The sequence below is a fragment of the Stegodyphus dumicola genome, chromosome 5, assembly GCF_044657685.1.
Source record: "Stegodyphus dumicola isolate Sdum_Otavi_A_Nest chromosome 5, ASM4465768v1".
Taxonomy (NCBI): Eukaryota; Metazoa; Arthropoda; class Arachnida; order Araneae; family Eresidae; genus Stegodyphus; species Stegodyphus dumicola.
This window is the reverse complement of record NC_140772.1, coordinates 167,141,764-167,167,129: the sequence shown is the minus strand read 5'-3', so window position 1 is coordinate 167,167,129 and position 25,366 is coordinate 167,141,764. Positions and strand designations below refer to the sequence as shown.

General features: G+C 32.7%; 1 protein-coding gene across 1 annotated transcript in view; it reads left to right on the top strand.

Annotated features, from left to right (window-relative positions):
- Positions 1–6,015, top strand: part of LOC118183485 (monocarboxylate transporter 9-like) — a 96,708-nt gene extending 90,693 nt beyond the window's left edge. Inside the window, exon 6 of the mRNA XM_035353045.2 lies at positions 1,289–6,015. Coding sequence (XP_035208936.1) covers positions 1,289–1,461 — 173 coding nt within the window. The 3' untranslated portion in view covers positions 1,462–6,015. The remainder of the gene's footprint in view (positions 1–1,288) is intronic.
- The last annotated feature ends 19,351 nt before the right edge of the window (positions 6,016–25,366 follow it).

Below are 25,366 nucleotides of genomic sequence, written 5' to 3'. Positions count from 1 at the left end.
AAGCATTTTGCAAAATTTAAAAGAAGCTTTTAATGTTCGATTCCAAGACAGTGAAAATTCGAATGTTACGGTATAGCTAGAAGAACCACTTAACTGCAATACATTTGATCTTGATAGATAATGCGATTAAATGCAAGAAGAGTTTATGCATTGAAGGAGGATGTCGAAGCTCAACTCCTATTCAAAACAAATGTGCACATTGAATTTTGGCATTTAAAAGGTCATTCGAGAGAAAAATCTAAAAATAAAAATTGTTAGTGCTGTATTACTGACGTTTCCCTTTTCTTACCTAGTGAAAGCAGGCTTTAGTCAAACTGATAATTTACAACGGAAAAAAATTAAACAATTGGAATAATTTGAACAAAGTAATTTAAAGATCAAGTTAAGAAATTTTGTGCATAATATTAAAAAAAATTGCTTGGATATATAAAGTGAAATTAAATTTTTATGCAATTCTGTCTGTGATTTTGGTTTGAAAATTTGTTTATATTGCAAAATCAATAATAATAAAAATAATACAATCATGATAACACATAAACCATTTTTTTCCAAACTTTTGTTCATATTCTTTCTAATCATTATCTTTAAGTAATTTAGGAGAAATTATTTGCATTATGATTATGCTGCATACTGTATATTATAAAAAAAATGCAAGGGTTTCGATGAAGAAAACCGCTCTTTCAAAAGAGGTCGATGGGAAAAAATGTTGGGAATCCCTGATCTAAATCGTACAAAAGATACTTGATTTTCTCCGCAAATTTTAGGCTTCGCGTTTTTAAATTTCCTATGCAGTTACTTATTTTCTCAATGCCTGTGGTATCTGCTAATAAAATGTAATATTTATTTTGGAAGTTCTGAAAATATTAGAAAAAATGGTATGAAAGTTACGTTTATATATTGATCACATGTATTGAGAACAAACAGACAGTATCAGATCAGATTGTGGCTCAACAAAATTGGGAGTAAAAATAATTGTGCGATTCCTAATATTATATGTAGATATCAGACAGAATTTGTCTTAATTAAAATGCGTTAATTGCCTTTGCATGATTAGATATCTTTATTTGTCCGTTTAAACTGGTGAATTTAAATCTATCGGTATGATTTGCTCCTTAAGCAATTTGAAACTTAAATTACACTTTGTTTTACGCAAAAATTTTATCAACACATTGATTTATGTATTGAGTAAATTATTATAGCATCAGTTTGAAAATCAGTTAAGTATGTATCTTATTTGACTATTAATCCTTTTCATGGGAAAAAAATCAAAGATTCCTTTATTTCTTAGGTTGGCTGTACGATGGACTGGGATCTTATGATCCAGGTTTCTACGTGTCAGGCTCCATGATCGCTGCCAGTGGTCTTATTCTCTTCCTGGTGCCTTGCATCTCTAAACCGCCCAGCGACCATTTTCCCAATCCTGAGGATCCTAAACCCAAAATAGCTGAAACCTCGGCTTGAATCATAGTCTATCGCATTGGAGCCATCAGTCATCCATATCCTGAAGTAAAACTGATTGCTTTTGGGACCATGCACGCCTTTTCTGTTTTCTGGTTAATGCTACTGTTACCAAATGTGAAATTCGTGCAACGATAGGAATAATATACAGTTAGGATGGATTTCTGCGTCAGTTGAAATAGTAATATACTTATCAAAGCAATCTTTTCAATTTTAATTTCTTCACAATTGATAACGCGCAAAATTTATTTGCCTCTTCCTAGAAGTATATACGTAATGCTTGGTAAGATCTAAATGCCATTGTTAAAAACACAGAACATATGCAATTATATAAATGCATCGAGTAATTAATTGTTTGTTGCATGGACTCTTCAAAATAATACTCACTAACGCGACGTTAAGACTCATATCATCCAAACGGCTCTGACTTCCATCAGCAATTCCAGTTAATTGCGATTTTTCTTTAAAATTAGATTCAGATTTGTGAAATATTTTCACACACCTTTCCATATTACTCACATCATTTCACTGTACACGCTTCTGAGCCTCTGTACATACCTGTTGACACACATTTCTTTACAGTCAAAAACTCTTTGTTACAAATTTATATCCTGTATTCTTCAAAACATAGAATAAAATTACGTCTGCCATGCAGGCAGAATTATTTTACTTGATGCTACAGCGACAACACATTTAGAGAAAACATTTTCAGCCAAATGACAAATAGGTTTTAATTTCTGAAGAAAATCCGCATAAATATTTTTAGAATAAAAAGATTAATGTAAGCACGCTATGTTTAAACATTGCAAAATGAAAACTTCAACCAGTTATATATATTATTAAGTTATTTTGCAGAATTAGATATTTCTGTAATGCATTATTTTCTATACAACGAGATTAAACTCACATATGTTGCTAATCTTTTTCCAGTATCGAATCAGTGGTAGTCCTTCTTCTGTTACAGAATTCTTAGAGAATAGTCAATAGAAAGAATCTAAATAATGCTCTTTAGTATCCTTAAAATAAAAAATTTTGGGGGTGGACACTGCTTTCATGGAGGTTAATAAATTCTCTTTCACTATTTTGATACCAATTCATCCTAAACATCTATATTTTTTTATTATTTTGGGATTCAGAGTGACATCTGCTAAGCAAAGCAGAAGATTCACCGGCTCTTTCATAAACGGCAGTAACAAAACCTCCACAATAATAACTACGATATCTAGTTCTTTATTCATTTCTATTGTATAATAGTATTTTGTTATTAGCCTCTGCTGTCACTTACAGATTTCATAATCTTTCTCAATCTTATTTATGAATATGGTAACGAAATATACTTAATAAAAGTTGATTAAATTGAATAAAATGAAAAATAAAAACTTTCTTTCTCAATTTATAGTAGTGTAATAGATAATGAGATTTTGGATGAATACTACAAGTTATTATTCTTGAAACTGCAGACAAATTTTCTACCTCTTTTGTAAATATTGATATTTCGTACATAATTGTAATAAATCTGAGGAAAACTTTTGTACATAAATTAGTCAACATTCATTAGTATATAATAATAATATTTCATTTTACTTAGCATATGATATTATTCTGCCGTTATAACTAGATGATAATGGATTTTGCATGATATTTCATCAGTAGCCTTACCTGGTAAACTAACCTTGATAAGGCAGTTGTGCCAAATAACTAGAAATTTCTCCCGAACAGCAATTCAGGTTTTGCTGCAGGATACTACTATTATGTTTGTAGAGGTACCGTGAGGGTATCATCCATTTAGACCAATGTTTAAATCGTGATATTTTATATACTACGTATATACTGTGTTAAGTGTGCATGTATGTGTGTTGGCATCATGGGCTATTAAGTTTTTTTTTCAAAACAAACATCAATATCGATCTCTTTGAAACTTTGATTTTGTGTTGTTGATAAAAAAAATCCTACTCATGAGTTTGAGTGAATGGTGAGAGCTTCGTTTATCTTTAAGAGTTATTGTCACTGATAATAGGAATTATGTTTAGATATTATCTTGCAGAAGGCAGCAGGAATTTTGTAATTGTCTTGCATTATGTATATTTAACTATTTTTATTTCTTCATTTGATCTTCCAAAATAAAGAAGGGAAGTGAATGTTATATTTTAATGGTAGTTTAATATAAACAGATCCTACAGCATCAATGCGATTAATCATATCGTTATGCTGAGTTTTTATACACGGCACAGATTTTATGTATATTATACTTCTAATTATATTGAGGGTTCTTACGTAAATCCTTATGCATCCAATTTAACCGTTTCCAGTATTCCAGAGTTGTAAAACGGGATCTACTGGTAGCAGAGTGGTTAAGCACTAGTATTTAAAAAAGCGTGCAACACTTCTGTCGACCAAATATATTTTAAAAACAAAACAAAATAAGCAGAAATTTGAGTTACAAGTTGTATTAAATTTTCTATTTAGCACGGTCTTGGGTTTGCACATAGTACAATGACGATGAAAAACGATGTAAACTAAGAGGCGAGGAGTATTTAATTCTCTCAATTGGTATTAGAATATTTCTGAAGGAAATAGAGAGAAATATTTCATTTTCATAAACACAAGATTTTCTGATAGTTTTAATGGCAAATTATATATATGCAATATCCTGACTCTACAGGAGAACCATTTTAACGAAGCTGTTTCATCGTTTTCCATCGTATATGATGGTAACAGACGAAAAAGCAAATTGGGATATGATTATATTCTGCAAACCATTATAGACAGAGAAGAAAGAATTTATCGCCATGTAATATTTAGGCAGCATTTTATGCTTACTGCTAATAAAAATGTTAAATAAATAAAAATTATCCAATTATTTCTTTTTCCTCTCTTCATTTCAGTCATTTTTAAAAGTTTCTAAAAATATAAAATCTCTAATATATCAGTATTTTGGAGACATTTGCATCGTTATTGCCTTTCTTTTATCTTATGCGTTTTCCGATTATGTGGACATCGTAAATACTCCCATCTAAAATAGAGAGTTCTGTTAAAGTTTGTAACTGAATACGTTTCAGTTTCTGACTTGGTTCACGAAACATAAATTCTAGCTCTGTCAGTTAATCGCTAGAAGCGCTAAAGACGTTTTAGACCAGTAGAACATTCTTTCTTTCTTGTTAGGAAATGTACATTTGCAACTTTAAACTATTTCAGTGGGAACTTAGAATGATGCATAAGAACTTAATATAGAACCCTATCTTTATTTCTTTCTTTATGTCTATATATATATATATATATATGTATATACTCAAACACACGCACACACATGTTTGTTTAATCGCTCTAATAGCATCCGTGAATATTTATAGAAAAAAAAATTGGAAGTAATGAATTAAAAGCCATCCTTTATAACTGCAGGCAGCAAGCAGATTTGAGACTTCCATGAATATGAATTCTTTGTAAATTTTATAACGATTATGAATGTATTTTATATTATTGATTATGCAGATTGTTTTGTATTGATTATGAAAATTGTTTTAATTTCAAATTTGTATAATAAATGGTTATGAAGAGTATTTTAATTATTTTCTCGTTATTTATTGTATTAGATAATACGATGTTTTCAATAGCATGAGTACATACAGAAGAATTTTAAAATTCGCAAAATGTAGATTATATGGTCTCCATAATATTTCTGTGGTGTACTTAAGACATATCAGTGCTTCATAATAAATGTATGGCTAGATGCTGGACGATATTTTGTAAAACAATCGGAGAGAATTCGAAAATCGGGATCTCAGTTTACTTTGTATAAATTTTCAAAGCAATTTTGTAGATATATAAGTGAAGTGCTGTCTTGCATTTCCCGTCTAAGAATTTTTCTTCAAATCTGCATGAATTACTAAGTCCTGTTCTCAGTGATAGTAACTACTCTGCATTTTTCCGAGCACAATATTCAGTATATTTTTTGTTTATTCACTTGTGTTGATATCCAGCGTGTAGCTAAGGGAAAGCATAACCATGCTTACTTATCATTTTGTGTTCATCAAATATTTTCCATGTCTGATATGTGTGTAAGTAATCTATACTCTTTCTGACTTTTTCACATGAAATAGATATTGAACAAACGCAAAACCACAGCTGCTGATCTTTAAAAAACGAATGAGTTAAAATTTAAGCACTCTTGTGTAACTGATTTAACTTTCTTCGTACATTTCAGATAGTAATATCTCTTTAAAGAGTACTTTTCAGATAGATCTAAAATTTAGATCTAATTTTTATAAATAAGCAAGCTTGGTGCACGAAATTTTATAAAATTTTATAAATTTGGCACTATTTCAAGAATTGTTAATTCTTATTTGAACGAATTACAAATTCTTGATTCTTCTTTGCAGCAGCGATGTTTCGCGTTTCCATAAAAATGATATTTTGATATATTATCTATTGTTCATTACAAAACTTATAATTTGAAGATGAATGCAGTGTGTCGAAAAATATCTTCAGTGAAGGTATTTTATGACTATATTGTATTTATTTATTATGTGGTGCCCATTAAAATATCATTACACAAGCAAATTATTGTTGATCTTTTGTCGTACTCAGAGATCCACGCAAGTTCAGTTTTTAGGAGTCTTTTGCATTTATCTGGTAGTTATAAGGCGAATATCATTCTCCGCCTCACAAAACAAAATATTTAGCTTGCCAGCCCTTTATTAATAATTGCGTAAAATTTAACTGTTTGTGCGTTTCACGGAATCATTATATTAATAACAAATTTATCGCGATATAATTAATACTAGCAAACAATGACTAGCAGTATATACTGCATACACACACACACACATATATATATATATATGATAAAAAATATGTAAATCAAAATTATAATTTAAATTAGCAATAGTCATTAATTCCCCCTCTCTATTCTAAAAATCGCAATAAAGTTTCTGAACTGCATCATTTCTAAATCGCCATTTCGCATCTCTTGCGTAACGCTGATTACTTAGCTGATTCGGAATCTAAACTCAAAATATTGAGAATTGAAACTTTTCTAAACTAAACCAACACCTTTTCTTGATGAGCTTCCGTACAGGATAATTGCGCACTTTAGCTCGCAAGACGCTACTTCGATCACTGGCATGTCGCTTAACCTTTCCTAGCTATTGCTCATGATTCTAAAAATATAATCTCTACAAAACTGTGGTGTGTATAGTGCACCTACAATGATGATGTGCAGAGAAAACGAATATGTGTTCTGAGAATTAGTTATCAAGGAATAAAAGTATGGGTGGAATTTAAACACAGAGAACCATCGCCAATCCGTTGCAGCTTTCTCCAAATATTTAATTCAAGAGCTTTACATATACAATCATACTCTACACTTTACACTTTAATCACAATCTACACTTTAAGAGCAGGTTTTGCTTTTAATAAAACAACGAATTTATTCTAGTTTAATATGTATAAAATATATTTCGTTATATTGAGAGGCTAACAATTGAGTACAACTATAATTCAAGTTTATACCTATCGTTTTTGAGTGCAATCCTGTTCTGTAGGTTTCTAAACGTTTACTGAACTGCTTACTGAATTTTTGTTACCAGTGATAACAAAATAAATCCATGCGTAAAACCTAATCGAAAATTTACAAAATCTTATTCAAGTTTACATTAACTAAACTACGTCCTCTGATGACCATTCTTTGATATAACGTAGAAAGTCATTGAAACGTCATTGAAAAGATAACAATTTCGTAAAGTCTTTCACTATGTTCTGTAAAAGTTTCCTTTCGCTGACTAACCAGAAGCAATGAACTATAGCATCTTTTCTGCGAATTTGAAAGTCAAAGCTAGATAATGTACAATGTCTGCGTATGCCCTTTAAAACTCAATATGCAATGCCGTTTACCTAAAATTTTGCTGAATGAACTTAAAAAATAACGTCTATAGTATTCAAAAGAGAGGAAATGAAACATTCCTTTGTCCACAGAGAAACATTTAGCTAGAAAACGAAGAAATGCTTATTCTGCTGACCCTAGAATAAAAATAGTGTCCATTCTATTAAAGAGCGAATAAAAGCAAACCTGGGACGGATCTTTTGTTATTTTAACAAATGCTTAACATAAGAATAAATCTTCAAGAGAATGAAATCTTTTTCCTCATTTTTCTCTAACAGAAAGAATAATTACAAAAATGCATATCTATTGAAATTACACTCATGTCCATAAATTAAGGATAATTCGCAGTCACGCAGAAATCGAACTCTAAATAAATATATCACCTGTAAAATCACTACACACATCTTCAAGAATCATACGCAAATTTCAGGAAGTAACCAGATGACACCGATGGTACGTCACAATGACGAGAGTGTAAGAGAGTGATATATAAGGAATACAGGAAAAGACGTAAAATTGTTCGCAAGCGCTTTATAAGTATTTCAGTGCAATAACCGAATAGTTATGACACAAAGGACGCATTTGGATGATTTTTTACGTGGTAGAATTATCGGCCGTCTGAAATGTGGGCGTACCCAACTGGAAGTTTCAGACGAACTTGGAATTGCCCAGAGTGTCATCTCCAGGCTTTGGCAACGATTCCAAGATAATGGTAATGTGAGTAGACGTTACACCACAGGTCGCCCTAGAGTTACAACGCCGAATGAGGACCGGTATTTGGCAGTTGCTGCCAAAAGAAACAGGCGGAGCACAGCCTCAGACCTGTCTCGTCAGCTCTCTTCAGCCACTGGTACGACAATTTCAAGGCCGACCGTGTACAGACGCTTAGGGCAGATTGGTCTATATGCTCGTAGACCTGTCAGATGCGTTCCACTTAGTACTGCAACTCACTGTCGCCTGCGGTTAGCCTGGAGTAGAGAGCATGCATTGTGGACACCGCAACAGTGGGGTTGTGTGATGTTTTCCGGTCCAGGTTTAACTTGCAGTCTGAATTCTCGCCGGACTTTCATATAGAGAGCTCCAGGTACCCGTTACCACCAAGAAAACATCATTGAACGACACCGTTACGGTGGTGCAGGAGTTCTCGTTTGGGGTGGAATTATTCTGGGTTCCAGAACTGACCTGTATGTTCAAATTGGAACCATGACAAGCCAAATCTATCAGGACGTCATTCTGGAACAACATGTACGTTTGTTTCGGGGCGGCATGGGCGCACAATTTGTGTTTGTGGATCACAACGCCCGTCCTCACCGTGCAAACATCGTAAGCGAATGCCTTCAATCGGAGGATATCACCCGTATGGACTGGCCAGCATTCTCACCGGACTTGAATCCAGTGGAGCACGTGTGGAACATGCTTGACCGACCAGTTGCAGCCCGTCAACCTCCTCCTACATGTCTACCGGAACTTCGGAGAGCATTGCCTTTTAAGTGGTGTAATATCCCCCAAGATCAGATCGGTAATTTGATACTCAGCATGCCTAGGCGTTGTACGGACTGTATTGCATCGTCTGGAAGACATACAATATATTAACAATCATACCAACCATGCAATATTGGTTTTTTTTTTTTTTTTTTTTTTTTTTTTTTTTTTTTTTTTTGTAATTTGCTCCAGGGAGAAAAAATCGCTAATTTTTTAATAATATCAAACATATAGCATCTTTTTTTGCTCTTTACCTTTTGTTTAATAAATAAGCTTTACAAATAAGTGAAATTTGTTTTGCTTCTAACTCTTCCTTTGCCGGATTTTGCATTATCCTTAATTTATGGACATGAGTGTAGTTTTGTGGTAAAATATAACTCAACGCTTTAGCGCAAATGTATACAACGAGAGTCATTGAAAATGATGCTATTTCAGTGGTGCTGTTGATTTCATAAATTAAAGCAGCTATAAACTCTGTACATTTCACTGTGTTATCATGCAGTTAAAAGTTCTATGTGTATTGTGGTTAGCCAAAATAAAAACTCCTATAATATGCAAATAAAATATTGCAGGGAATACGTAGAGACAGCTCCAAATGCTTTTGTAGTTTATTCTTGTAATGTAGAAACCGGAAAGAGTTAAAAAAAACGTGTATGATAATCTAAATTTCAGAAATTTGACATTCTTCCTTCTACTAAAGCAGCGATGTTTAGATAAGATGTTAAGCAGCAATGTTAAAACACTAAAGCAGCGTTGTTGAAAGTACTCTAAACATTTCTGCTTTTGAGTTACAAATTTTGCAACACAAATATACTGAAATGATCTTACTTTTCCCACAAATGGCATTCCAGTGTACTATTCCAATTCTGATTATTAATCTGGACAATAAATAATGCCTTTCTCAGACAACATATGTTATTTAAATAACGAATTAAATAATATTTTCTTTTCGTTAAATGTGGAAAAATTTCATTATTAAAAATTCATAGAAAAATTGGGACTGTAAAATTTTTTTATTTGGTTTCTCATACATAAAGCAGATATTTTTTGTTTAGGCAGGTGACATGCCATAGCATGGGGAGGCAAACAAACAGAAAGAGTTTATAGTAAACGGTAGTCCTGAAATCAGATTCATTGCGGTTTATAGAAATATCAATGAAGCCAAGGGTATTGTCAGATCAGTTTCAAAAGTGAACTTGATGGCTGGATCAGGTTTGATAAATCTTCTTTATTATCTTAGAAAAATTGTAGAGTCATTAGATTAATTGGAAGCAGGAGAGATAAAAATTGAGCAACCGCTTTGGCCGGGAATCGAACCGAGGACATTTGGTACACGCGCCCAGTGTGCAGACCACCACACCACGAAGGCATGCCAAGAAGGCGGGAGAAATACCTTATAAAAGCACGCAAGTGTCGCCTACATAGCGAATCCAGAGACGGAAAAATAGTTTCCCAAATAATTTGACATCAAAATATTGCACGTAAATGTCAGCAAGTACAGGGCTGAAAGGATTACCGATATTACTCATAGCTTTTATTTGGCGATAATATTCATTTTACAAAACAAAATTTGTTTGACTCAAAGAGACTTTAGTAAGAGAAATTAACTCTTCAGTTACAATATGCATGAAATGTAATTCTCAAAGCCTAGTTTCAAGAAATTTTAGGTCTCCTTCTACTGGAACATTAATAAACAGCGATGCAACATTAAAAGAAACCATAATGGAGAGCAGGAGAGAAATATCTTTAAGTTTATCGACGATGCTTTGCTAATGGGTGAGTGAAATATAACATGAGTTAAATGCTAATGTATAATTTATTCGTTATGAATGAGGTATAAAAAGAGAGAATTCAACGTTTTGACTATAATGCTAGGAATTCATGGTTGAAGCTGTTACAGAAATAAAATGCAATTACAAAAGGAGAATGGCTAATAAATTTCATCGGTGAAACGCGGTTTTTGTTTCTCTACTTGCATAGTGGTGCACCAACTTCTTCTCCAACATTTTCTAGACAAATTATATTTAAAAATTTTCTGAATTTTAAGAAAAATACTTTTTTGCTACATGTAGTTTTGGTCAAAATAAATAATTATACTTGTGTGTATAAAATATACAGTCAGTTCTAATTTACATGTTTTTCACACAATTTCCAAAAACAAATGTTGAAGAAAACCCAAAATAAACAACATAAATAAAATTGGTAAACCAGTTTAAATTTTAAAAAAAACTGAGTATGATATACTTATGGCGCTATACTTCATTTGCTAATAAGCACTTGGAATAGCAGGGCAAATCAGGTATTTGAAAACACGAGTAAAATGCAGAATTGCCCACTTATTTGTTCGGCGTTTGTTTGGCGCTTTTTACAAGAGTAAGAAGAAATGGATTTTTGTAAATTTTCTTTGATTTTTTGAGTGAAAATAGGTCGATGTGTACATGGATAAGGTCAAGGGAGTGCGCAATGCCATTTTGGTGCTATTCTGGGATTTTTTTTTAAGTGAAAATAGGTCGATGTGTACATGGATACCGAGTTTGAACAATTCTTAAAAACGCGCCTAGCAGTGGGTGATTCTGCACTTTCCCCGAAAACACATCCATTGAGATATACACATAATTCACGACAGAACGGTAACAACTCATAAAGCTGTAGATTGCTAACACATTTAACTGTCAAAATGACATAAATAACATGAATTCGAAATGTAATTAATAAATAACATAAACGACATAAATTTGGAAAGCAAAAAAAGTAAACATACAAGTTTTACAACTGAACTTACCTTTCATGCAACGAAATGTCCATAGAACAAGTAATCCGAATGGCGCTGCCATCCTGAATTTCGTTTCAAATCAGACCTTCAGCGATTTGGCGAAGGAATACGAGAAACTAACAGTTTGCTCGGATAGAATGTGCAATTACGTGAAAGAATATAGCTCTACAGAACTTTCTACATTATTTCGTGATAAACAGGGCCATTTCATAACTTTTTCTTTAGCTCATTAATTAATTAATTAATGGAGAAATAGTTAAATAATGCTGAATTCATTTTCAATGAAATGTAAAACTTTGCAGGTATGTGATGACCACCGTCCAATATTTCTGAGAATATAAACAAATTTTGGAATCTGAGAGTGTTAGTAAATGAATGTATAAAATATCCCCTTTCAAACGACCACTTCTGAAAGTGATCAATATTTCTTAGATTATAAATAAATATTGATATTAAGCATTATTTCTCTAAGAAGACCATCTCTATAAAATACCAAAGCTTTTAGAATCTTGGATAGTCATCAGAGAGAATTCTTTTTACTGCGAAATTATGGAACGATTGTAATTAAATATCAGTAACAGTGAACGCGATTGAAAAGCATTTTCCGTCCTGTAATTGGAGAAAATTTTTTTTCTCTAATTTTTCCTACATTTATAGTAACGCTTGTAATCTTCAAGTAGTTAGACATGTAATTTAAACATTTTTATTCATTATTTTATTTTATTCATTATTTTATTATTATTGGGAAAATCTTTCCCATGCCTAAAAAACTTTTTAAAGTGTCAGAAAAAATAGTAGATAAATTAATAACGAAATAACAAGAATCAATAATCAATCATATAAATATTCATCAATATCCAATATTTTTATGTACAGCATTTAGAAATAAGTTTAAAATACATATGAAAATTAAATAATGGGCATGTTTCAGATGTGCAATGTCAAAAAACTGAAACTGGTAAATTTGAGAACAAATATCCTCAGAATGTTTGACAACCGAAGTCCTCCGGAAAATGCAGTATGAATATCCTCAGCATGTGAAATTGGTGAAAACCTTAGGACATCTGAGAATCAACATCTTCAGGACATCCTCTGATATCCCGGGACATAGCGACTTAAACAAGACATCCTCAGGATGTTAAATTACGATGTCCTAAGGACATCTGAGAATCAACGTACTCAGGACATCCTAAGTATGTCCCGGGATATTGCAACTTAAATAGGACATCCTGAGGATGTTCTGAGCTATGGTGGTGAGGGTAAGTTGATGGCTGTCGGACGGGTTCGGGTTCAAACCTCTGGTAAGGTATGATATTTGTGACGGTAATTCTAAATTAATTAATTTATGACTAGTATGTAGAATGTAATGGCCTTAAAAATAAATCGGTCAGAAAAGCACCTGTAAAATATAATAATTGTGGGGAAAAGACATAAAGCTTGACTTCGGCTAATTACTTCCCTTGAATTTCGGCTAATTACTTCCCGTAGATTCATCAGTAAATCTACTTTCTTATTAGTTCGAAAATAACAGCATAATTGCTTTAATTTTAATCAGTTTGGATTTTCATGAAACTGAACAGTCTTGAGTTTCTTCCTGCAACAGAGCTTCTTTCGCTTCTTTAAACGTAGGTTGTAATGGCATATATTTTGGATAAACGTTTTTCAGCTTGAAACTGTTCATCTGTTTTACAGTTAATACTGATGTCAGTATTATATCTGTTGATCTAGCTCTACGAAATTTTGCGCCTGTTAATGAAATTTAAATAACAATGCATATAACAGTATTTAATGAACTACATGCAACTAAAAGAATGCAAATATTATATTATATCTTTTTTTTTAGAAACGTTAATTTATTTAACAAAACTTCCTCTGATGGTTGTATTATCTTATCTTCCGCTAGATGGCAGCACTATGTACTTTTTAATTCACTCAACCATAACAAATCAATTGAAGTTGTTTAATTAAGTAAATAAATTAAACAGTTGCATTTATTTTGTTCCTACTATATTTAATTTTTTTTGTTATGAAATGCAATTCAAATTGTTTAAATTTAGTACACATACAAAATATCGTTTTTTAATGAATTTTGAATTGAATTTTCGTAATTTTGTACGTTAATATAACAGAATTAACTATTGAAGCTAAGATACTATTATTTTAAATTTTCAAGTTCACAGAAAATATTGATTTTATTTAAAAATAGAGCTCCCGTAGTCTTTTAATATATTACTAAAAATGTTTCTAACAAAATCTTAAAATTTTTCCCTATTAATCATTATTACTATTACTATTATTTTTATTATTCAAAAAAGGCTATTAGTCTCAAGATAGAATTGTCCGTCACTTCACTATAAACAGCGTATCACCTTTTAAATTTTTTTCCAAAATTACTATTATTACCATGTATTATTTTTAAAGAAATTAAATAAGGAAGAATCTGCAAGAAAGTAAGTGCCAAGAAAGCGATGTTTAATAATAAAGCTAAAAACGGGGGGGGGGGGGGGAGGAGGAGTGCGAGTGGTAAACTGCGAGCTTAGCGAAAGTGTAAAAAACCTTAAATAAACTCTTTTAAACCGCCATTATTGTACTATAATTTATAAATTATAAAAGCAGTGTTCGAGAAAACAGGGAGTAATAACTAGAAAGGTATTTAGTATATCTTTCCGAAGAAATTATAGCTTTTTTCTTTACTAGAAGCAGAGCAAGCATTGACTCATGACACTCATAAATGATTTATTGGGAGCATAATTGACTCTTGAACAAAGCCATTATTTAAATTTCAGGATAATTTTCTTGTTGGAAGTTATTAGAAAATATATATTTAGCTAAATATGAAAATTAGTCTGATTTATTTTTAAGCAATTTATTTGCATGAATCAAATACTTCAGGGGAATCGTTAATCGATTAGGGCTTTACAATCCAAACACTCAATTTTAATCTGGTTGGATTAAGTTATATAATACAGCCCAATTATCCTTGGATAAAAATACAATCTTAAATAGGGCGTATAGGTGGAGTAAGATTTTTAAAAACTGATTAACGTTTACATTACATTATAAAGAAAACCATAAAACCTCTATGTAGCCAGGAAGTCATCAAGGTTATATCATCGAGAATTATATTTCAATATCATCGAGAATGATATTGAAAAACACATACCTGATAATGCATTATCCACTCACCCTCACTTTGGATGATATAACAAATGTTTATAAATTCACTTCCTGACATTGCTAAAAATGGATCTATAGATTTTTACTATATTGTTATACCTTTTATTAAGCGAGAGTTAAATCAAATAAAAAATTTTCTGTCTATATTTTATAAGTTTTTAGAAATCTAGTCATTATTTTCAGAAACCTTATGATATAAAAAAAATTTCTGTTGCAAAAGTTGTTAGAAATTACAAATAAAAGGATTTTTAAATGATCAATTTATGCTATATTGAGTAAAGAACAATTGTAATACTGAAGATAAAAGAACGGTTGTATCTATCGTCCATTAGCAAAAATACATATGTAAGTATCAGGAGGGTTACAGCTAAACACGACTGGGCAGAGGGAAAGGTAAGAAGATGTATGATAGCAAGTCACAGGAGAGAGCAATGACGCCGTAGAAAAGATGCCGCAGGTGATAGAACGACGAAAAGACTTAATAGCAGAAAAACGAACTAAAATTGACGATGAATTTTTATGGTAATTCTTGATCTGTATATAGTCATATTCCTGTTCGAACTTGCGTATACCACTCCTATAGATTTAATTAAATAATTAAGTAATTCGAATTTATATGTTCATTCGTCCCATGGACAACTATGTCACATATATTTATCTCGCTCTTGATTTTATCGAAATTGAAACACTAAAACTTAGAATAAGATTTCGTTTGACGTATTAATAAAAATAAAAATAAAAAAATAAAAGATAAACAAAATAAATCGCGTATTAAAAAATGCATAGAAATTATTCTAAGAACATAATCGTAGCTTTCGTTCATATAATAAAGTGAACAATTAGTACGATAATCGTAACTTATTTAAGAGTTGAATTTTGTTTTTGATTTTAAAAATGTGCTAGTGTACGCGGAAGTATATATTAAAGCCAAGTTAAATGGAGCAAAAATAATATTTTTTACTACTTTTAATTCTAGGTGTTAAATTAATTTTTGGATATAAAAAATAAACAAATATAAAGGGCAATTTTTTACCTTTTTAGGATATGTTATTTTATAACACCCAAAATTTAATAATTCTTTAACGATAAGATTTAATTTTTATTTCACAGTTTACAGTTATGTATAAGATTTTCTTAGTCTTACGCTTAGAAATTCTCATAATAAGGTTCCAGAGCTGTGCATCCGAAATAGTCTCATGATAAATTAAAATTTATTCTTCTTATTATTGTTTTTCTTATACTAATAATACATTTCGTTTACGTGTTACAATCATTGATCTATTTTAAACAGTTCAATGTCATGTACGAAGTTCAATCATAATCTTACGGTAAAGAGACTGTGACTAATGGATTTTTTCTCTTTAATGAGGCAACAGCAAATAATAATTCAAAATCAAACTTTTTTTCTTCCTTCTAATAACAGCTCAGTCAGTTGCATTTAGAATCCATTTATCGTCTCACGGAAACAAGAACTTTCAGTGAACTTATTAAAAAGTCATTCAGTTTTTAAAGCAACTGTTTTTGTTTTGCGATTTAGAGTAATCTTTATTGCTTTCAGGAATTTTACAGTTTTATTTAGTTATTAAAAAAACTCAATTATCAGTTACACTTCTGTTACTCATTTTTTTTCTTGTCACATCGACACTATAAATTCAATGACTGTAATAAAGTGAACAAAGTGATATTTTCTTTAAAGGCATAACTCATCCATCCATTAAATATCTAGTTCCTTAAAACTTCTAACATTTAGCAGTTTTATTGTAACTACTCTTATATTGCTTCAGTATAATTTTAAATACATAAATAGCTTGTTTTTCTTTTTATGACAAGCAAAATTAAACCTCTATGAGTTTTGATTGAAATAACGCAAGAAGATAGTATTATACAGTACATGATTTAAGGAGCTATTAACCTAAATTTAGATTAATATTAACAGTTATGGTCTACAATGAGCCGATAATTGTGTAACCCATAAACATTAATGAAGAAGCGATTAAGTCTGTTACTTCATGTTTTCTGCATGAATCGTTGCTTAGACATCTTAAACGTAATTAAATAAATGTAGCGATATCATGTCAGTTTCCCTGTTTATGCAACGAATTTTTGTCACACATTGAGCACAAAATAAAGTCCGTTACATTTGATCAATTTAGTTCTATACGCACCGATGTTCCTTTATACGTAATTCTGATATTCTTGTAGATAAAGTGCCATTTTTACATTGAGCATAAAGTCTTCCTTCCAAAGTAAATGAGACTTAACTTATTGTTTTGTGTAATATAGAGCTGAAATAGAAACTGCGTGCCACCCAACCGAGATAGTGATTATTGAAGCTGACTGCCACACCGAAGGGCCCGGGTTTGGCGTGGGAGACTCTAAATACACGCGAGCCAGAAAGCCTTACGAGAGGCTGGCGTTGAGGGAAGAGGGGTGGGAGACCCTCGGACCCATACCACCAAGGTACTTTCCATCAAAACTGGGGGCGGTACTAACAAAGTCTTACTCTCACCTGTATGATGCTCAAGGCTCTTGCCAGCGACAGGCGCGATCTTGCACTCCTTGCTACGATGAATGTTATTGTCAGAAAAGTGAGACAATAAGGCATTTTTCCTTCCTTTCTGCATGCCTTCATGGTGTAACGGTTAGCACACTCGGCGCGTATTCGAGTGGTCCAGGGTTTGAGGCCAGGCTAGGGAATTGCTCATTTTTCAGCTTCCTGGCATCAAAAATATCTTAATGACTCAAGATAAGTCACAACACAACATAGAAATTGTATACATATTTAGATAATTTTTAAAACGTTCATTGTTTAATTTGATTAAGTTCTTGTTTAATTTGATTAAGTAATTTATTGTTTATTTTGATTAAGTTTTAGGAAAGTAAATATATTTTTTTGAATTATATCATCTGTTTCAGAGTAAGAGAGATATGCAACAATATGGAAAACAAAACAAGGAAAGAAAAACAGTCGCTCATTTGTTCTAGAGGTACTGCTGCGTACTACATATTCGTAGAGCTTTTCTTACATAACTAGGTTAGATTAATAGGAAAACTTAAAAAATTATTGAGATGAATAACAGTTTTTAGAAGAAAGACGAACAGCTATGAATAGTCCAAGGAAAAAAACACATATCAGAAAAAATTCAGCTTAGGCATATGAAAGCTACGATAGACCACCAGAATAATTTACAGAGTAAAATATAAAACGCAGTAATAACGAAGCGAGAAATCAAAACAGTCAAGTAACACTAAAATGAATTCACATATATGAACGAACTCCGCACTTCAATGCAGTCTTAAACACATACATTAGCTGAAATGGAAGACTATAAACGTCTGGAGCCTTGAAGATAAATCACTTTAAAAGCTTCGAAAACAAATTTTCCTGAAAATTTCAGAACGTTGCCAAGTTAGTTTACAATTTCCAAACGGCACCAAAAACTGAGAGTCCGTATTTCGAGTTCTAATTGAGTTGCTTTTTACATTTACAACGGCCGTCAACTCGGAAACTTTAAACTAATACATAAAATAAATACAGATATTTACGTATCATTCCGTCGAGCGTGAAAATTGGTTGCTTTTAGACCATGAAAATTGGCGAACATTCCACAGAAATTGCGCCAAAGTTCCTGGGAAATTCTGAAGAAACTGATGCCTGTTTACTGAATAAACAATCAATATTCGATCCGCTTACTTTTTGCTCTTCGTAAAACAGCTTTTGTAGATTTCTACTATATTGTTAGGCTGGCCGATTAATCCGGAGGCTCTCTTTAAAATTCTGTGAGGACAGAGACTTCCAGCAGCTAATTTTTCCATTCTATTACTGTGTTGTGGGCCGTATTCAGCTAACTACATCGCGTCCATTAATACACATATTTTTGATGATAGGATCCCATAACTCTGAAAATAATACAGTCCTTGTTTCTCTGTAAAAGGCAGATCCTAAACTTTTAATAATTGTTTTTTCAAAATGCAATTTCAAAGTATTGCACATCGGGAAAACCATGAAAATGCCCATGCAGGCAGCTCTTTTGCGTGCAGTCGAACTACCAGTGTTCAGCAACTTAACGCTACTAGTAGGCATCTCCTAGCAATGCAAGAACTGTCGTGGTTGTTGTGGCTTATCCTACCCAATCGACAGTAACTTCAGATCAGATCGCTGACATTAGATCAAATCCCGAAATTCATCGTGGCAAGGTTTCAAGATTGCGCCTGTCGTTGACTAGAGCCTTGGGTACCATATAGATGATTGTACGACTCTGCTTAGTTTTGTCCCCAATTTTGAAGGAGAGCGACCCCAGGAGACGGGTCCGAGGGTCTCCCACCCCTCTTCCCCTTCGATTACTTTCTCGAGAGGGATTTCGGCTGGTCGCATATTTAGAGTTCTTCATGCCACACAGACACTATACATTTACAAACATCCATGACTTTTTCGAGATTCGAACCAGGGCCCTTCGGTATGGCTGTCAACATATGTAACCACTATCCCGGCGCAGTGCAAAAACTAGATAACGGAATGCATCAGTTCCTTTATTTTCAGTCTCAATCAAAAATGGAAAAAAAATGGATGGTGGATTAAATATTTGCAATACTGTGATACTTAAGAAACTAAGCACATGTTGCCATTTTTAGGATATTTACTGAAGAAAATAAAGTGTCTAAATATTGAATTTCAGTCTGAGAATTTCATATTGTAATTACTTAATTCAATTAAAAAGATTCTTAATTTGTTCATAAAGGAGGATGAATTCATTACTTGGGTGAAACCCTCTGAATAAAATATATTTGTTAGGCTTTTGTATGGCTTCATTGAACTCAAAATCACTTCGCAACAGTGAAAACAGGTTTAAAAATGATGGTTTAAAATTGTTTTTTGAACGTATGCAAATCGAAAACAGTATATAGTATGCAAATCGAAAACAGATTTTCTCTAAATGACGATTATCCCAAGTCTTAGAATTCTTGATCCAAAAGTGGCATATGATCATACCAAATCACAATCTTTATGGGATCTTATCTGATTTTATGAACTATTTAACCAGTCTAACTATTTTTCCTAACTCTTCGGATAGCGTAGAATCTCTTTAAAAAAAAAAAAAAAAAAAAAAAAACCAAACAAACAACAAAACAAACAAACAAAAGCCATCAACACATTTAAATCAAGACCAATTAATGGCAAAATAGACAAGAAATATATGTAATCAAAATTGCTATATATGGAGAACTAAATTAAAATTGGTAAATGTAACCATTCAATGAAATTGTCATAAAAGTTATCTAGAACATCTGAAAGAAAATAAAAGAACTTTAAAAAGTGTACGTGGAAGGAGCTGAATGGGATGAAAATTCTGATTACAATTAAATAAAATATATAGTGCATGTAAAGTTTTATGGTATGTTTGTTGCTATATGTTAAAAAATAGGCTTTTTGCTGGGTTTATTCAAGGTACAATGTGAGATTTTTTTTTCAAATGTATGAGGACACTGATTCGAAGATATCAGCAAAGTCGAAAATGAATAATGAATCATAAAATAGATACTTTTGTATCAGCCTTTTGCATTTCTTTATGAAATGAGTCTGAAGCGTTTCTCAGGGAAAAGAAAAGGCATTTTTCTAAAAGTATTTATCTTAAATGGCTTCACTGTAGCTATTTTGGATAATTTTTAGCATGTTTATGTTTAAAAAGAAATAAACTAACGCATTTTTTACTCTCAGGAAAAGGGAATTTCTTTCCCTATGCTATCGCTTTGTTTGTTTTTAAGGGAAAGAGGCATAGTTATCAACGAAAGCAATCTTTCTTTAAATAAGTAGTTTTTCTGAGCTTCCGCCATACTTCTTTCGAACTGTTTTATTTTGATTTTCCTACAGTGAAAATTAAAGTTACCGTATTCTACGAAATCCTCCATTTATGAAGTTCATCCATTCCCTCCAAAATAACTAGCATGGGATTATAGGATAAAAACAAATAATATTATAAGGTATTGACTCTCTTCTTTCTGCATACCTTCGTGGTGTATCGGTTGTGTTGAATACCTGAAAATTAGGGGTTTTAAACTTTGAAAACCTTTAACTCATTGCATGGTGCCGGACAAAAAACTAACGAAAATGAACAATTCGTCATAAGAACAATCGTATAGTGATAGTATAAATTAAATTTTAGGTTCGTGTTGTGAGAAAAACCTAAGTAAAAAGAAAATCAATAACACCAAATTCAATAAAACTCCATGTGCCTTAAAAAGCCTCCCGGCGCAAACAAATGGAGTAACATGACAGACCACAGTAACTTACACACAAAATTAAATAAATGAAACATAAAATATATAACAAACACCCATTTATTAATTTCTCGAATATCCAATTTCAGATAGCTGGCCAGACTACCCTTACATACAACAATTGTTAATATTCCACATTATGTATCAATTCAAAGGTACATTTATCAAGATCAAACTTCCAAATTAAAATAATAAAGGAGTCTTATGATTATTCGTTAACATTAAATTATATATTTAAAGTGGATCTCACCGAAACTGATCAGTAATTTTACAATTTACAGAATTGCACATTTTAAAGGCAACAATTTCAAATTCTCTTTAAGGTGCAAAGCAATTTTCTCATTATTGAATTAATTTTCCCATTATTAAATTAACTTTCCCTTTCCACTAAAATGCAAGATTAGTTAACTTTATCCGGACAAATAATCTATGATTCCTGCAAATGATATATAAAAACATAAGGAACTCACAGTTAGTAGTCAAGAAAAAAATTCGTTACTCGGATCAGAATTTACGATAACTTCTAGAATAAGCCAATTATTGCTGAGTCAAGTAGAATTTCCCGCATCACACAACGTTAGCTGCATTATTAGCTGGAACTCGATGAAAGACGACACCAGTGGAATTTTCCGCATCAGAATCGGACCAGAATTTACAATAACTTCTAGAATAAGTCCCTTATTGCTGAGTCAAGTAGTATTTCCCACATCACACTGCTTTAGCCGGATTACTTGCTGGAACACGACGAAAGACGACACCAGTAGAATTTTCCGCATCATACTTCTTTAGCCGTCTTACTAGCTGGAACTCGACGAAAAATGACTCCATTTGGACTTTCCCGCAGAATAAGATAAAGCATTTTCTCCTTTCGATCTGAAATTCTCATTAGCAGCAAACGGAGAGAAACGTCGCACCAACCCACGGGCGCAAGCCCTCGCAAGAAGAGCCCCGACACTCTTTCTTTTTTTTTTTCATTACATCTCGTCTGGTCAAGATTCACTTCCAATCTCAGACTCCACTCCTACACGCGAAAGCAAGACCCGCCAGGGGTCAAACCCCCACACCTTCTGCTCTCTCCTTTTACTTTTAGCTCAAAACTCAGAATCAGAATGAAGACTCAAGACTAAGACTAACTTCTTACATAGTTCAACCTCCGAAGTAAACTCGGTCGCCCCTGGAAATTTCATAGGTTTACAAAAAAAATCATAAAATTAAATCTCGCCAATCTCAGAATTTTACTTTATCTTTAACTGAGAAAATTTCACCCCCCCCCCCAACGAATCAAAACAGGGCCATCCGGACAATGCAGTCCTGACCATCTGTACTCTGAACGTGGGAAGTAAAGTGGACCCCCCAGCTAACAAGCAGAAACTAAGCGCTAAGAAATCTAATTATATAAACTTGTAACAAACCCCCACTGTCTTGAAGTAAAAAAAATTGCAACTATAACAAAGCGAAAGCAAGTCAGAATGAGAAAGACGATTTACGATTTTCATTTCAATGTCATTAGTAAGGCTCCCACCTAAGAAAACTACAACACCGTAACTGCTTCCACTGTTAGTAAAAAGCCATAAACCAGGTGTCTCCTTGCAACCGTCTCTTGTCTTTGTTACACTACAGTTTCAAGAACTACCAGCTAAAAAAGGCTTTAACAATTTAAGAATATTCTTTTTACTAGATTAAAATATACATGAGTACAAATAAAAATACTATAATAATGATAACTTAAAACAAACATTAATATAATTAAAATTCGCGACATAACAGTAGCACCCTCGGCGCGTATTCGAGAGGGCCAGGTTCGAGTCCCGTCGGAGGCACTGCATTTTTCAGTAAATTCATGTTTCCTGCTTCAAAAATCCTAATAACTCCATAGTAGCTCCCGAACTAAAAGGTGGTGAATGATGATTCTTTACCACCAGGATTCGGTGACTCGGTCCCCTAATCCCCAGTCACCCTTTAAAAGGGGGAGTATATAAGGTAAAAATGAGAGGAAAGCGACCCGATTCACCTGGTCTAAAAATAGACCTTATGATCTTGTTTGGGTCGCCTCTAAGTTCACGACAAACGATGGCCTCCGACGGCCCAACCAGTCTTCAAACTACAAAGATGCACTGAGTGTATAAGGTTGTGTTGCACAGCACAAAGTACCTGCACACGCAGTCTCGACTTTCTTTGGTGCTGTAACACAGGAATCAATATCTAAAATCATGTATTCAATAATATAGTATTTTCTCCCTCCTTTCTGCATGCCTTCGTGGTGTAACGGTAGCACACTCGGCGCACATTCGAGGTGTCCTGGTTCGAGTCCGGGCGAGGCTACTGCTTTTTTTTTTTCACGTCTCCTGCTTAAAAACAAACAAAACAAAGGCCTAATGAGTCTACAATAAAACTGGAGTAAAAGCCGAAGTGTCTAGATGATTCATTGCTCGTTATTGCAGTAAGCCCTACTTACAATTGAGAGGCTGTGACGATGTTTTGCCTTACCACAATTTTAATTAGAATAACAAATAAGCCAGCTCATTGAAAGTTCACAACTATCAGTAAGCTAATTTCATTTAATCTGTTTGGGATGGGAAGGTAAGAATTGTTAGCCGTAAAAAAGTGCATCTATATTAGTAATTATTAAATTCTGTAAGGCCTTCAGTAACTTTATGTAATTTTAATATGCATAACCTCATATTCGTCACTAGTATATTTTAGCTATATGTTAGTTTAATCCATTACAGACGGTGTTGGTTTAGTTGAAAAGATGGCCAAGTAAGAATGGTGATCTACGCAAATGCTACAAATTAACCTCAGTTAGCTCTATTTTTTACTCTTTTCTGTCCTTTTCCCCACCGTCTCACTTTCTGTAATTCTGTTGTGTTTTTCCCTCTTTCCTGCAATGTGTGCGCGTGAGCTTTATCGCTGGAAAATAAAACAAACTAATCTATGTGTAGAGGAAGGGCTATATTAAATAGTAGACTGATTCTGCATTCATAACAAGTATGGAGAGAAAATAACTACTATTTTAAACACATGTAGAAGTATAAAGGTTTCGTAAATACGTTGCAAATAATTTTACAATAGCAAAAGTTTTTTTCTTTTTAAAATTTATGTAATTTATAGTTTACTTAGCTACTGACCTGAAAAATTCATAATACTTTAAAATTTTACTTTCCCTTTGATATTAGAAACTTTTGTGATATTTCCACGTTTAACTTCAAGTAGCATTATGATATACTACGCTATAACAACATCGATCATCCATGCAGCCTTTCAGATAACCAGTTTTAACAGCAGTTGCATACTCAAAGCATAAAATGTTAAATTTATCTTCCAAATTATAGCAGTGTATTGTTTATCCTTGCATTGTTACTGTGTAAAAGCTTTAAAAACAATTGTTGCGTGATTTGTGAGTGAACAATATATGCAATTGTTTAATAATTATCATCGTTACTGAAATTTTTATCTTTCAGATAATAGCAATGCATCACTTATCCGAGTAAAACCTAAACTGTTTAAAAGCAGTGAGCAGCTTAGTAATGCATACCGAATGTCAGCAACAGTATTCTACGATGCATGTTGCTGATAATTTTTACAAGCATTTGCATAATAAACTGAAATTTCTAACACCATCTGTTATACATCTTGGTTACAGAACAATCTTCTGAAGTCCGTGAAAACTTTAAAAAATGATACGGTGCGGTTTGCAATGAAATACGGTTAGTGTAAAAATAGATATCAATGAGGTTTCCTTTCCTGGTGAGTAGGAGCAAATATTTAGTTTCACCCTTCCACTAAAAGAAGATGGGTGAAAAAACATAAATGATAAATAATATGAAAAATGATTGCAGTTATGAAAATAATGATCACAGTTAGAAAATCTGTTTATGCAGCTGTAAAAAATCGTTTCTTGTCGCAAAGACAATTAATTATTCAACGTATCCGCCAACAGAAGGAACTATTCGGTACTATTTTCAACGTCATATTTTCACTTGCGAAGGCTACATTAAGTTATTTGAATACGAAATAATGCACTAAACCTATGTGTCTAAAGGAAAGGATGCCGTCGTGGAGGATTTTGCGAGTGAAACTGGCTTGTATTATGTTACGCATAGAGAAAACAACTAAAGCCAACTATGCATCAGCCCTTTCGCCTGTGCTCGAACAAGGATTAACTACACATATTCAGCGGTCTGGGTTGCGCTTTGTAAAGCACCTTTATAAATGCGCGGTCGTCTTAAATGTGAGTAGGTGAGATCATCTTTTATTCGAACCCATGCGGTAATTTAAAAGAGGGGAAAAAAGAGGAATTATTATTTATCATAAACTACAGT